The sequence below is a fragment of the Panthera uncia genome, chromosome A2, assembly GCF_023721935.1.
Source record: "Panthera uncia isolate 11264 chromosome A2, Puncia_PCG_1.0, whole genome shotgun sequence".
Lineage (NCBI taxonomy): Eukaryota > Metazoa > Chordata > Mammalia > Carnivora > Felidae > Panthera > Panthera uncia.
This window is the reverse complement of record NC_064816.1, coordinates 149,381,618-149,397,032: the sequence shown is the minus strand read 5'-3', so window position 1 is coordinate 149,397,032 and position 15,415 is coordinate 149,381,618. Positions and strand designations below refer to the sequence as shown.

The 15,415-nt window shown below is 44.6% G+C and overlaps 2 protein-coding genes across 6 annotated transcripts in view; one reads left to right on the top strand and one right to left on the bottom strand.

The window, feature by feature from the left end:
• RAB19 (RAB19, member RAS oncogene family) overlaps positions 1–728 on the bottom strand; it is a 12,915-nt gene extending 12,187 nt beyond the window's left edge. The window contains exon 1 of one of the 2 annotated variants that reach the window (XM_049643052.1): positions 446–728. The gene's annotated coding sequence lies outside the window, so the exon portion shown is untranslated. The remainder of the gene's footprint in view (positions 1–445) is intronic. The other variant, XM_049643053.1, reaches the window with a different exon arrangement.
• A 4,116-nt stretch (positions 729–4,844) lies between these two features.
• The window catches only part of SLC37A3 (solute carrier family 37 member 3), a 44,010-nt gene continuing 33,439 nt past the window's right edge, over positions 4,845–15,415 (top strand). For 2 of the 4 annotated variants that reach the window (XM_049643049.1, XM_049643046.1), the window contains exons 1-3: positions 7,250–7,691; positions 13,322–13,483; positions 14,892–15,000. In XM_049643049.1, the coding sequence (XP_049499006.1) occupies positions 13,395–13,483; positions 14,892–15,000 (198 nt within the window). In that variant the 5' untranslated portion in view covers positions 7,250–7,691; positions 13,322–13,394. The other 2 variants (XM_049643048.1, XM_049643047.1) reach the window with 2 other exon arrangements.

Here is a 15,415-nt window from a genome sequence, read left to right as displayed (position 1 = left end):
AAAAAAAAAAAAAAAAAAAGAAAGTCCGAAAAGGACAAGTCTGTATCATCACAGAAACTGAAAAGCACACAGATTCATCACCTGCCTGTGAAAACCCTGAGCTTTAAATGGATGAAGAAGGATCCCATACCTCTCTTGGACACCTCTGAAGTCGCCTATGGCAAAATGATCCAGCAGACAAAAGCCACGATGAAACCACTTTCTTTGTTCCTTCTGGCTTTTCAAATGAGGCCGTTCTACTTCCGGTGTCCTATCCCTGTCACTTGAGCTGGAATCTTGCTTCCACGGCCCCCTTGCCCAAGTGAGTCCTCAGGGTTTCCACAGAAGCCCTCTTCACCTAAGCCTGCGGCGCGGCAAGAAGGAATGAGCGGTGCCCCCCGCCCCCGCGGGTGCCCTTCATCCCGCATCCTGTAACCCTCGCCTTCCTGGTGCACCTGTTGCTTACCTGGCTCGCTCTCTCACCTCTGCTAGCGGGTAACGTTCACTTCTCCTCCGAGCTTTCCTTTTCGGTCCTCCTGCCTCGCTGGCCTGGTGGGAGCTGTGGTTCCGTCCCCAGGTGTCCGCTTTGGCGACCGGAGAAAGTGAAAGGAGAGCGCGGACCCTCCCACCGCACCTGAGCGCGGCCGCTCGCGCGCGCCGTTGGGTACAAAGCGCAAAGGCAAAGGCGAGGCTCCGGCCAGCACACCCCGCGCCAAGTCAGCCTTCCCGGCCAACCCCCGTCACCCAGTCACCTAGCAAAGCCAAACGGGAAGGACGAGCCGGTTCACTCAGCCACTACCTGTTCAGCCGCCCGTCCCTTCTTTCCACTCCCCTTCTCTTTTGCAGCCCTCGCCCCCCACTTTCCCTTGGGTCCCTTGTTTTGCCGGGGGGGGGGGGGCAGGGGGCGGCCGGGGGAGAGAACTGCAATGTCAAGGAGAATACAGACCTGGATCTTGAGTCATTTGATTGTTTTGTGGACTTGAATAACTTTCTGAGGAGCAATTGAGAGAAAGAAGGTGGTCCAAAAAGATTAAAAAACCAAAACAACTTTGAATTTGCACGGGAAGAAAGAGCTGAAACAAACAAACATTTGTTTCCTCTCTCTCAAAAAACCCACCACAGAACAAAGGTTAATTTCTAGGCCTGAGAAAACCTAGAGTTTATCAGTCTCCTGCTGGCAGTAGAAGCAGAAAACTGAGGTGAGCTTTCCTCACTTTTTTCCCCTCACAGTGTCTGGAAATGTCACTGTCTCTCAGATCTTAGGCGCTAGATTTTCTCCACGATGCAGAATGCAAGGCGTCGGCAGTTAAGCTACACTGCAAAACGGAAACATCCAGACTGATAAAATATTTAAACTGGTGTAGTGTTTTCAAACTGGGGGCTGAGACCTATCAATGAGTCATGAAATCAATTTTTGTGGATTGCACCCAGCATTTTCACAGAGGAACCTAGGACAAAATTTCAGAATATATCTCATGCAGTCATGCAGTCAGGCTAAGTACTGTTTTGTGCAATGTATGGACCAGTTGAATACATGCATGTGTGTGCTGGGCTGACGTGAAATGTATTTCTTTTTTTTTAAACATATTTTCTTTTCTTAAAAAATTTTTAAATGCTTTTATTTATTTTTGAGAGGGAGAGAGAGAGAGGAAGAGAGAGACAGAGAGAGAGAGAGTTAGGGGCAGAGGGAGAAAGAGAGAGAATGACACAGAATCTGAAACCGGCTCCAGGCTCTGAGCTGTCAGCATGGAGCCTGACATGGCGCTTAAACCCACAAACTGTGAGATCATGACCTGAGCCGAAGTCAGACGCTTAACCGACTAAGCCACCCAGGCGCCCCCATAAAATGTATTTCTTACTGTGGGTTGAGGCCTAAAAAGATTGAGAAGCACTGGAATAGAGGACAATTTATTCACTATCCAAGAACATTTCTTTCTATGATTCCTTCAGGAAACCTTTAAATTATAATTTATCTTATCCCGTATTCCATTTACACATCACTTTTCAGGAACCTCTCTTTTTGAGTAAGATACACCCAATGCTGGCAGATAGAGCAAGAAAACAAAGGATACTGCCAGCTGCTGCTGCACATTGTCACTTTGAGAGCCACTGTCATATGTCTGTGAATTGAAAATGAAATATCCGTCAAGATTCACCACCGTGCACAGGCAGAAGGCAGGAAATAAAACCTGTTTGATGTTCATGTCAATGAGGTTAGATGTCAAAATGGTTTCTTCTTCTAGTTATGGTTATGGGGAAAGGAAAAAAAAAGTCAGCTGACTCAGACCCGGTACTTGGAGAACATCTAGAAGTAGAAATCAAAGAGTAAAATGTCTAGGTGGTTGTGGAAGTTAAGGAGAGAGAGATTCTGCCTCTCCCTATTCTGACCCCTCTCCACCAACATGACTGTAAGTGCAAAGAGCACGGTGTGGGCTTCTTGACCCGGGTGGTGGTGACCCAGGTGATATCTTATTCCCCCCCTCTGCACACACACACACATACATTTATGCACACGCACACATGTATGTTTCACAATACATACACTTTATCATTTTAGCCATTTTTAAGGGCATTGAATATATTCAAATTGTGCAACCCTGACTACTATCCATCTCCAGAACTTTTGCATCATCCCCAGCTGAAACTGCCCCTTAAACACTAACTCCCATTTCTCTTCCCCCTTGGTCTCTGGTAACCACTATTCTGCTTTCTCTCCCTATCATGTTGATTACTCTAGGCACTTCATGTAAACAGAATCATACACTGTTTGTCCTTTTGTGACTGGCTTATTTCAATGTGTCTCTATCCCACGGACACAATCTATGTTGTAGCGTGTGTCAGAATTTCATTCCTTTTAAAGGCTGAATAATGTCCCCTTGTGTGTGTGTGTGTGTGTGTGTGTGTGTTTCTTTTTTTAAAGATTAACAACAATTTTTTATTTATCTCTACACCCAACACGGGGCTCAAACTCATGCCCCCAAGATCAAGAGTCACATGTTCTTCCAACTGAGCCAGCCAGGTGCCCCTTAAGATTTTATTTTATTTAAACTTTTTTCAATGTTTATTTATTTTTGAGAGGGAGAGACCGACAGGCAGAGGTGAGTGGGGGAGGGACAGAGAGAGAGAGGGAGGCACAGAATGTGAAACAGGCTCCAAGCTCTGAGCTGTCAGCACAGAATGTGATGCGGGGCTCGAACCCACAAACTGTGAGATCATGACCTGAGCCAAAGTCAGTTACTTAACCGACTGAGTCACCCAGACACTCCAAGATTTTATTTTTAAGTGATCTCTACACCCAACGTAGGGGTCGAACTCACAACCCCGGGATCAAGAGTTGAACACTCCACCAACTGAGCCAGCCAGGAGCCCCTCCACAAAATATTTTTAAAGATAAAAGTGAAATGTTGGGGCAATTTGTTTTTGCTCACCCTGGTATCACATTTTCCCGGCCACACTCTCAGATGACTGGGAACAGAACTACAACTGCCTTGTTGTAAAGGCAAATACAAGTTAAAAATAAGAGGTTTAAGTCTCCCTTGGAAATAAGAACTCCCACCTCCACCCTGCCCTTTGTCCTTTTCAAATAGATGTATAGCCGTTCATAATGGCTAAATAACCTCTTGCCAGCCTCATATCAGGAAACTTTCCAGGACCCGGGAGCCATCTTGAAATACAAACATCCAGGGCGATAGTCCTCCAGTTTCCTAGTTTCTGGGAGGCTAAAAGCCTAACTTCTGTGGGCGTCTTGCTCCAATGTGCAACACTATCTCTTGTCCTAGAGGTATGAGAAGTCTGTTTCTCCTTTGGATAAGCCAATTCAGGCAGTCTCCCCAGTTGCCATGATAAAGTTTGCACCAACTGTACGTGACAAAAGCTCCTGTCCCGGTCTTCTCAGTTGAGGGCTAGTGATTGCTTATTTGAGAACATGCATGTAAGGGGTTGTATCTGCTTGGCTGTATATGCGGGAGATTCCTTTCTGTCTTTGCAATCTGTTAGATCATGATGAGCCTCACATTCTGGTTTAATGTTTATCCAATAGTAAAACTTTTCTTTCTCTATCTTTGTAGAGAAATTTTCTTGGTTGGGAGATTAAAAAAAAAATTATATTTCCCCAACAGGTGAAAGAGCCCAGGAGACTAGAAGGTTCCACTTCCAAGTCCTGCCTCCTTTTAAGGCCTTTAATTTTGGCTTGAGGCTGTCAGGATCTTAACACTCATTTACTTGTTTGGGTGGGTGGGGTGGAGTGCAGAAGGTGAATGGCAGAGGCAGATTAATGGCCCTGCCTGCACGGGTCACTGCATTTAATTAATTTAAATAAAAGTCTAAAGGGGCGCCTGGGTGGCTCAGTCAGTTGAGCATCCAACTTCGGCTCAGATCATGATCTCACAGTTTGTGGGTTCAAGCCCCGCATCAGGCTCTGTGCTGACTGCTTGCTCAGAGCCTGGAGCCTGCTTCAGATTCTGTCTCCTTCTCTCTCTGCCCCTCCCCCGCTCATGCTTTGTCTCACTCTGTTTCTCAAAAATAAATAAAATGTAAAAAAAAAAAATAATAATAAAAAAAAAATAAAAGTCTAAAGCTTACGCCCTGATGCCTGGTCAGTAGCAAACTTAGCAGCATGTTACTTTCTACAAAAACAAAGAACAGAATAAAGCTTTTCTGGAAAAAAAAGATGCCCTATATAGCAATTCTGCCCAGATCATTATATATTATCTCTCACTGTCTTTTTCCAGCTGACACTCCTGGCCGTCATCCGTCCCCCAGCCCAACAGCCGGGTTCACCGAGGCCTTCCCTCTCCCTTCCGGGGTCACCTAGGCGTCCCGCAGGTGAAGCGGCGCGGTCGGACTACAACTCCCAGCATGCCCCCCGGGAGGGGCGGGTCACGTGAGCGTCCGGAAACCCTGGCTGCCGGGGCGCGGGTGAGGTGGCGGCGGGGACGACGGGCTGCGGGCAGCGGAGCGGAGCGAGCGGGTCAGTGGGCCGCAGCGCGGCGACTACGGCGCGGTCTCGGATGCGCGAGCCGCGGCGCGTGGGGCGCGACCGAGGAGGGGCCGGCGCCCGGCTCCGGGCGAGGTGTGCGGGCGCCGCCCGTGAGGGTGGTCCGAGGGGCTTCCAGGGGACGGGAGCGCGATGCGGAGGTGCCGGTGCGGGTGCGGGTGCGGATGCGGGTGCGGGTGGGGGCGGCCGGTGGGTGTGGCGCCGAGGGCCGGGCGGGCCGCCGCTCCCCTCCGGCCCGGGCCCGGCTCCTCGGTCTCGGGAGTGCGGGGCCGGGCGGGGCCGGCGAGGACCCCAGCGGCAGGAGAGCGGGAGGATCCGGGAGGGCCCCCGCGGGGAGTAGGGCCCGGCCGCGCGCCACGAGGGCTCTTGTCCCGGAAAAGGGCTGCAGTTTAGACCGGGTGAAGGGATGCTTTTCAGGTGGGGTGCGAAGGAAGGCAGGCTTTTGGAAAAGATGCGCCGAGGCCAAAGAGGGAGGGTCTTAGTGGAATAGCTGGGTTTTGTATTCTGCTAACTGCTGTGGCCTCAGTCGAGGAATTTGGTCACATTACGTATTCGTCATTCTCTCGGGATTCTTATTTGCAGAATGTGGTCTGTTTATTCTCACTTTTGACAGGGGATAATGGGAACGTGGCTACAGGGCTTTTGGCGTTTCCTGAAGTATGAGATTGTAGATGATCTCATGGTAACTTGTGACTGAATGCTTGTAGGGAGAAGAGTATGTTCCTGGGGTGAGTGAAATCTGAATCCCAGTTGCCGCCTTTCTTCAGTGTCTTGGTGCTGAATTATTTCTTTGCCATTTGTTGGATGTTCCTATATTAGGAGCTCTCTAAAATTGTCTCATTTAATTCTTTTCTTTTTTTTAAGTTTGTTTATTTTGAGAGAGAGAGAGAGAGAGAGAGAGAGAGAACATAAGTGGAGGAGGGGCAGAGAGAGAGGAGAGAGAGAATCCCAAGCAGGCTCCACACTGTCCGCTCAGAGCCGGATGCGGGGCTTGAACTCATGAATCATGAGGTCATGATCTGAGCTGAAACCAAAAGCCGGATGCTTAACTGACTGAGCCACCCAGGCGCCCCCTAATTTAATTCTTAAATGAGGAAAATCGAGGCTCAGAGAAGTTAATTAAGTGGAGGGTCTATGGTTCCAGCTCCAACTTTAATGCCTTTTTGTGGGTCACATGTGGTTTCAAAGAACATAATTCTTCTGTTGACCTTTCGTTTCCTTTTTTTAAAAAAAAAATGTTTTTGTTTTTGAGAGAGAGAGAGAGCGCAGAGGAGGGTCAGAGAGAGCAAGATGCAGGATCCGAAGCTCGCTCCTTGCAGACAGTGGAGAGCCCGACGCAGGGCTCAAACTCACGAACCGTGAGATCATGACCTGAGCTGAAGTCGGACACTTAGTGGACTCAGCCACTCAGGCACCTCGGCCTTTCATTTTCATTAGAAAATGACCCTGAAACAGTAATTTTATAAAATTGAAGTCGGTGCAACGTGTTGTTTCTTTCTAGATGTCAGAATCAAGTGTATTATCGAAGGTTCCGTTTTGCCCACTGATAAAATGAAATGTCGCAGCAGTAACCGTTAACTGGCATATGAGTCTTTTGTTTAGGAGAAGGAAAGTTGTTTTTGTTGTTGTTGTTGTTTTTTGTTGTTTTTTGTTTTTGTTTTGTTTTAAGTACAATCTACCCCTCAATGTGGAACTCGACCCCAGACCCCAAGATCAAGAGTCACATGCCAGCCAGGCACACCGAGAGGGAAAGGTTTTTATCTTGAAAACTAGTTGTCTTTGGAATATGTTTACAATGGGTAGGAAGAATGTAGTTTTAGGAACCCTGGAATAAGACAAGAGAATTTTACAGGGAAGTGCTAGGTACTTTACATCTGTGGTAATGAAACAATTTAAGAAGAGACAAAAATTACAGAAGGCTTGAGTTTTGAGTGAAAGGATTTGTGTGGTACAGATAAATGGCTTCAAATGGGATGATGTGGGATGAAAAAGTTACTTGTGTCAAACATTGAGGTGCTAAATTACAACACACACAATACTGTCAAAATAATTGAACTCAGCTATGCATTCATTACTCTTCCACTCTACCTTTTTCTGTTTTAGTACACACCATCTTTTTACTTTGCAAATGTAAAAACTGAAGTCTGAAGAGTGAAGTAATTGCCCATCTAATGTCCTTCTCATTTGAGAATAGTAATAGTGTAACCACTATTACTAATAGGTGGGTTTTTTTTTCCCCCATTCAGGATTTCTACTTCTAAGCTTAAGGTGAGATATTTCTAATCGCTGTGTTTTACCCAACTTCAGATATTTTAGCCTTTTTTTCTTATATAGTATAGCATAGAGACTAGGGTCAGGTCTGGGTTTGAGTGCTCGCTTCCTCTGTTAAGAGATACTACTTTATAAAATGTGTTTTCTTATTTATAAGATGTGAGAACTAAATACAGTAACGCAAGGCAAGTACCTAGCATGGTGCCTGGTGCTTCGAGAGTATTCGGTGTTGGTTATGGTCAAAGAATTCATTCGTGCACAAAATCTTTACAGATCATTCTAAATGCTCTACTAGGTGCCAGAGATATAGCCGTGGACTGAAGACAGATGAGGCCGTTCTTTTGTGGAGCTTACAGCTGAACAACACACACGTAAACCGTTAAACCAGATAATTTGATTGGGAACAATGCTATGAAAGGAAGAAGCAGAGACAGAGGGGAGACAGGTAACTGAGTAACGGCCCCGGCCATTGTCCATTGTAGACGGGGCGATCAGGGCACACCACTGAGGGAGATGATTTGAGGATGAGCCAAGAAAAGGAAAGGGCAAACCATTCGCAAAGAACCAGCAGAAAAGCATTTCAGGCAGCGGAACAGCGAATGCAAAGACCCCAAGCAAGGAAGGGCTCAGGGACAAGAAAAGAATTCGGTGTGGGGACGTTGTAGCGAGTGTGGAGGTGTGGTACTGGCGAGGGTGGGGAGGAGGGAAATGGGCTAGCTCCTTGCTGTGTCAAAGTGTGGCTAGCTTCGTGGTGGCAAAGGATGGGGAACCACCCAGATGTCCGGTGGGAGATTGGAATGTGGTGACCCTGTAGGTGCAGATAGGGGCAGATCTCCCACCTCTGACAAGTGAAGAAAAGAAAACGGTGCAGAATAGTGTGTCGTATGCTCCTTTGTGTACGTGTGAGTGAGGAGCTATGCCTGGAGTGGATGCACAGGCATGGCTTCTGCAGGGATGCAAAGAAACCTGTAAGGGCACGGGGTGATGAGATCAGAGAGGGAGACGTCACTCTCTGGTACCCCTTCGATGTCTTTTGAATTTTCTGCCTTATGCATGCATGACCTATTGACAATCAATAAAACAATTAAAAAAGAAACACCCACTTCTCCCAAAAGGCATTGCTCAGGCAGTCACCTCCTTTATCCTTAGCCTCCTTTTGCAAACCACAGCTGTCCAGTTCACTGCTCTCCTCCCCTTAACCTTCCAATTTTACTGCAGAGGACTGGGGTAGTCAGGCTTTGAAGGGCGTGGCAAATTGTTTTGTATTTTTATCTGAGTCTTGGGAAGCTATCAGTGTGTTTTAAGCAGAGGGTGGGAGCTGGTTTATGTCTTAAGATATATTTCTGGCCGATGTGTGTAGAATGAGTTGGGGGCAGGGTAGACAGAAGTGGTGAAACCCTGCAGAAGGCTTTAGGGGTAGGCTTGGTGGGGGATGGGTGGCTAATCTTGGTGGTGGCAGTGGGGATGGAGAGAGGAGGAATACTTTGGGATGTATTTTGGAGATAATTAGTGATGGGTTGGTTGTGGAAGCTGAGAGAGAGAAAAGGAAAAATGAAGGATAAGTCCTGGTTACCTTGGGCAACTTGGGGGAATGGTAGTATCATTTATGAGGTGGGGGGTACTGGGGGAGGAATCAGTTTTGAGGGAGGAAGTGAAGCATCTTGCTTCAGGTACACGAGGCATATCAATTGGACAGTTGGCTGGACTGTCGGCAACTCTGGAGGGTCCGAGTTAGAGCCATTGTTCTGGGCGTCGACAGAAAGCCGTCGCGCTGGTTGAGAGAGAAGTGTGGAATTGTCTTAGAGGTTGAGAGAACAGAATCATTAGGGAAGTGTAGTCATGCTGGGCAGTGTTGCATGCCCTTTGAGGTTTGTGGTTCTGAATCTAAAAAGTGAAATCAGCCTGCCTGTGTGATTTTTCTCCGGCAAACTGCAGCCGCTTGGGTACAGGGTGGGTGGACAGAGGCAAGAAAAAAAGGCCCATAAGGGAGTTGGATAGATTCTAAGTTACTGAGGAAGGAACTGAGGACCAGGGAGGGTAACGGATGATGGGAAAATGGTGAGGTGACTGAATTGGGAGCTTTGCTGAGGTAAAATGACTGGTGAGTGGGAAGTAGGAGAGCAAGGAGTTTTCTGGAAGGGAAGAAAGTTGGGTGTTTGAAATCTGCCTGGGGGAGGTGATGTAGTTACTGGATGGGGTTTTTATTGTGGAAAACCTCTATAAAAGTGTGGGTTATTATAGAGGAAAAGATGGGTGGTGAAGAGGACTGGGGAGTGGTAGATGAGCCACCAGGATATTGCACGGAGACCGAAGCAGTGGCAGAAGACAAGCGGGGCAAGCGCTGTCTGTAGCGACAGCGGAGCGCCGGGAGGTCAGTAGGTGACAGGGCTGAGGGGCAGCGGGCAGTAGAGCCCCCGGCATGAGCTCAGAGAAGCTGACTGGGGCAGGGCGAGGACTGGGTCAGAGGACGTGGCCGTGGGGGCCGAGATGCTTTCCGCGGGCCATCTGTCCTACCAGCCTTCCCCCTTCCGCTTTGTAGTCCGTGTCTCCCACAGCATTCCTGGTACAGGACAGCCTGAACTCTTACTGCTGTGGGGTGGAAATGGGCTCCGAACATCTATAGAAAGTAACCGTTTTGGAACGCTTTATATTCCAAGGCATTGTTTTATAAGGGGGAGATTACCTTCCGTCTGGACACGTTGCATGTCTTTTATTCAGCGTTGATCGCACAATGCAGAGTGTCTCATTCTGGAAAATACCTTGTATGCGTGATCTTCTAGGGCTCAAAAAAGCTTCATCACAAATCAGATGAGTTCATGATTATGAACTGGTTTTGAAAAGGAGTGAGCACGGCTCAGTGATTCTGGACCCTTTTTGATGGCAGGGATCTTATTTTTACTAAGTTTTGTTTTTAAAAGCTAATTCTTGTTCTCATATGATAGTTGTATATTCAGTATCCATTGAGAAAATGCTAAATGAATTTAGCTAAATGCTACTTTGAATTTAGAAGTACTTAAATGAATTTTGGTTTTATTAATTATGACAGCATTTACCTACACTTGGAAAATGTTAGACTAGAGCAGTAAAGAAAATGGTCTTCAGAAAGTAGAATGTGCTTGATGGAATCAGACTTGGCAAAAACTCTCAGCACTTTCCCAGGGTCACAGAGCTCACAGATGATTAGAAATCGCTTCTGTGATGTAGAGAATATAAGTGCAAGGTATTATTATTATTAATTATTGTAATTACTTACGACCAGATGTTATAATAGTATTCATTTTAAATGGCATCCTGCCAGCAGCAGGTGATTACCTAAAACTATTTTCCTGGTGTACTTATTAAGCTTTTTCTCTCATGTCACTGAACTAAGGAAAAGGTGGTTGATTAGAAATGAAATCCAGATGGTCTCAAACAGCTCGGTAGTCATTTAAAGTTATTAATGTAACTGCAGAGCCTTGAAATACACAACCATTATTGCCAAAGCAACGTAATCCCAATCTGTTGGAGCGTACATTTTTGGAATTATTTTACCTGATAAATTACTGAATTTCATAACTCTTATCAGCATACTGTTTTGAGGTGTGAATGTATGTGTTCAGTTCAAAGAGCTACAATTTACACAAAGCTTTGAGTTCCACTGGGTTTCATGTTTAATTTAGGGGATGGAGGTAAATTTAGCAGTAACACTAATAGCTCTCGGGTTCGTAACTTTCTGGAATTACAGACAGAAAGTTTATTACGTTTTGTAAGTGGAATTTTAAAATCCTACTCGGCTCATTATTTTGTGAACATTTTTCAGGGAGAAAGATTAAATGAAATTAGCTACATTCTGCTGTGGGCTTGATTAATCCTGGGCAGATCAGTGGCTAAAATAATTATCTTAATAATACCTTACTTACATTCATTGTTTATTTTAGTCTTATGACTCTTAAAAGAGACAGGACATTTTATAGACTACCACATGCGATTCATAGAGATTGGCGTGTCCAGAGGCTTATAGCCAGTAAGTCAAACAGCTATAATGTCTAACCACCTCACCTTTGTAGCTTTTATCCAAAAGTTTCAGGAATGGCCAATTGGTGGGTCTGTCAGCATTTATGGTTTGGCTACCTCTCCTAAACTGTGGCTGGTGAAAACATGAGTCTAATAGAAGTTACAAGGCACACAGCCTTGAAAGCAAAGCCCTGTGACTTGCTAATTTCAGTATTGGGAGCTCTTGAGTTTGTCTCCTACCTCAACTATTGCAGTACATGTAGCATACAGGTCATCTTGTTAATTTAACTTTATTTTTTCTTAATAAGCAAGTGAATTACAAGACTTTACCAATGCTGTGGATGTTTTTCCCTTCTGATTATAAAAGTAATATATACTTTTATTGTAGATTTTTTAGGAAAGCATTTAGAAAATTAAAATTACCCGTAATCCTACTACGCAGAGAGAGCTAGTGTATTCCCTATTTATTTGTAAATATTATGTAAACATAGAGTTGAGTTGATGATATTTATAAGTCATATCTTACTTTTTTTTTTTTTGTAAGTCATCTACGCCTAACGTGGGACTTGAACTCACCACCCCAAGATCAAGAGTCATATGCTTTACTGACTGAGCCAGCCAGGCACCCCATTTCTTCCTTTTTTCACTTGCCATTTTCTCATGTCACTAAAAAGCCTTAATTCTTCATGTCAAATGATTATAAAATATTCAGCTATATGGATATACCATAGTTTATTTAATCATTCCTCTTTTAATTGCATATTCAGGTTGTCTCTGCAGACTTATAAGTGGAGACATTAAATTTTAGATGCTTACTCTGTGCTTAATTCTTGGGTATTAGAGCATGGATGCGGCTTTCAGAGAGAACCAAGGAGAAGTGAGAGAAAGCAGTGGAGACAGAGGGCATGGGAGTGGCCCTGCCTCTTTACCCATTTCCTTACGACTGACACAAAGTTCGTTTCTTTAACATAAAAAAGCTTCTTTGAAATACTGTGAAAGCTACCTTTGTTTATAGAGCTGAATGCATCTTGTATTTCTTTAGGGATAGGTCCCTGGAAATAGAATTTTTTTTTTAACCTTTATTTTTGAGAGACAGCATGTGAGCAGAGAGAGGAGCAGAGAGGAGCAGAGAGAGAGGGAGACACAGAATGCGAAGCAGGCTCCAGGCTCCGAGCTGTCAGCACAGAGCCTGACGCGGGGCCCTAACTTACGAACTGTGGGATCATGACCCGAGCCGAAGTTGGCTGCTCAACCGACTGAGCCACCCAGGTGCCCCGGAAATAGAATTTTTGTGTCAAAGCTATTAATGACTATGGCCAGATTGTCTTCTGTAATACTACATTTTACCTCCATCAGCAGTATATGAGAGTTTAGGAGTCATTAGACCTTGAACTACATTGAGCACAATCTTTTTTAACTATATAAGCGTTTTCTTGCCTTAATTAATATTTCTTGTATTGCTGACCAATTGGAGCTTTTATTTGATAAATTAAATAGACATTTCATTTCTTCTGAGTTGTCTATTCATTTCCTTTCCTCATTTTTCTGTCAGAATTAGTGATTTTCTTTTCTTTAAGATTTTGTTTTATTTTAAAGTTTATTTTTTTAAGAGAGAGAGAGAGGGGGAGAGAATATCCCAAGTAAGCACCAGGCTCCATGCTGAGCCTGACTTGGGGCTTGATCTCATGACTGTGAGGTCAAGACCTGAGCCAGAATCGAGTCGGACACTTAACCTTCTGAGCCACCCAGGCAGCCCTGCGATTTTATTTAAGTACTCACAACCCTGAGATCAGGAGTCACACCTTCTTCCAACTGAGCCAGCCAGCTGGCCTTGAATTAGTGGTTTTCTTACCAGTTTGTATAAGAATTCTTTCTGTTAGTATGCAGTCTTTTGTCAAGGATTTTTCTTTTTAAGGACTTGTTATAAAACATAGTTATCAATCTAGTTTTCTGGTGTCAGCTAGCCCATGTGATTTTTTTCAAGACCTGATAATATGCTGACTGGTTATAAGTCTAAATAATTCAGTTTTTAGATTAACTGCCTATTTTAAGTAATGTTGATAATGCGTTTTGTCTTTCCAGAAAGAAGAAATGATGTAAATAATTCACTGTCCAAACTTTGAGGTCAGAGGTGAGAAGGAAGGTCAGGAAGACTATGGCCTGGCCAAATATTTTTCAGAGAGGAACTCTGTTCTCCCGATTCAGCCATCATCACGTTGTTGTGTTCTTGCTCACCTTCTTCAGGTATGTGGATGGATTGCTAAAACTGTTCTCTTGTGTGTTTTGGTTTGTTTGTTTGTTTGTTTGGGAGAGGTACTTACTGCGTGGCAAGTGTTGAATGCACGAGTTGGCATGGGCTTATGAACTGGCTAGTTATTCTTTCTGTTGTACTTTTTGGTAGCCCCGTGGGCAATGTTTGCCCATATTTGGCCAAAATGTTTGGAGTTTTGGTTGTCCCACTGGGGGAAGGGGTGCCACTTGGAGTGGATAGAGACCAGCGATGCTGCTACGGACCCTACGGTGCACAGGCTGGCTTCCCACAACGGAGAATTTTCAGGGCCCAAAATGTCAGTAGTGCCACGGTTGAGAAACTGTGGTTTAACATGAAATTCTTTCCTTACTAAAACCAGGAGCTTCAGAACACAGGATGCACGTGTTCAGGATATGCCCTGTGCATCCTTGAGAAGTAAAGTAAAAATTGTATGAGACAATTGTAAGGAGCGTGACCAAGGAATCATCAGTATTTGTGATTCTGTGGCCCTCAGTGGCTCTCTTTAGTGGTCCATAGATGATATAAACCAGGCTGTTTGGTTTTAGGAGCCATGTTACTTATAACCCTGTGGCTCAGCTGTTTTGATGATTTCTTCTGGGTAGATTTTCTTTTGTTAATCTTTATTGAAGGCACCACAAATGATGTGATAGGTTTGTTTGGTTGTTTTAAGGCAGAACTAGGAAATGGTTCTCTAATTGTGTAACAGTTGATAGGTAGTTTTGGATGCTTTCTTTAGGGATAGCCGTTTGTTGGGGATGAGAGGAGGCATCAATATGAGGAAAAGACAGGACTCAAGAGAAAGCTACTGAGTGGCTAGTACAACAACAAGGGGCCAATGGTTGCTAAAGACTTAAAATTCTTTACAGAACTGCCTCCATGATTTAAAGTCGGTCGGGATCAATCACGTATCTGTCTTCTAGGTGGAGGGATAAGTTAGGAGTGAACACAGGGGCTTATATAAGAAGACTAGTTAAGTTTTTCTTTTTTTAAAAAAAAAAATTTTTTTTAACATTTATTCATTTTTTGAGAAACAGAGTGTGAGTGGGGGAGGGGCAGAGAGAGAGGCAGACAGAGAGTCCGAAGCAGGCTCCAGGCTCTGGACGGAGAGCACAGAGCCCAATGCAGGATTCAAACTCACTGTGAGAACTGTGAGATCATGACCTGAGCTGAAGTCAGATGCTCAACCGACTGAGCCACCCAGGCACCCCCGGTTAAGTTTTTCTTTTGCTTGGCAGACTGTTTCAGTTGATAAAGCAAAACTTTTTTTTTTTTTTTTTTTTTTTAAGAGAAGAATTCTAAAATTGAATGGAACAAATGGGATTTTATTGAATGCCGTTTTCTTTGCTATTCATTCAGCTGTATTTCTTTTCTCTTTTGCAGTTATTCGTTGCTCCACGCATCAAGAAAAACTTTTAGCAATGTCAAAGTCAGTATCTCTAAGCAGTGGACCCCAAGTGCTTTTAACAAGTCCATTAGATTGCCTGTAGAGGTAAGTGGAACAAAGTGCTAGGACGGGTTCAGGAAGCGAGCCATGCCCACCCCGAAATTCCTCTGAAATTCTTCTAGTTTGTTTCATTCATCTGCTTAGGACTCTGAAAAATGGCTGTTTCCTCTGGCATAAAATCCAAACTATTCTGCCTGATTTCTTAGCTTGCCCTGACTCAGACCTGTTTTACTTACCGTTCTATCCAGCTGCTTTCTCACCGTTTTGAAGTGACACAGTTCTGGTGAGACTGTTTTTTAATTGAGTTTCACAAGCACCTGTACTCATTTCTGCCTTTGAGATTTTGCTCATGTTCTTTTTTAGGCTCTTTCTCTTTTTTCCTTCCCATCTAAATCTGGCTTTTCCCTCTGTGGCAAGATAAAATGCCACTTTTTCTTCTTTTTTAGGTAATCTCTGCACC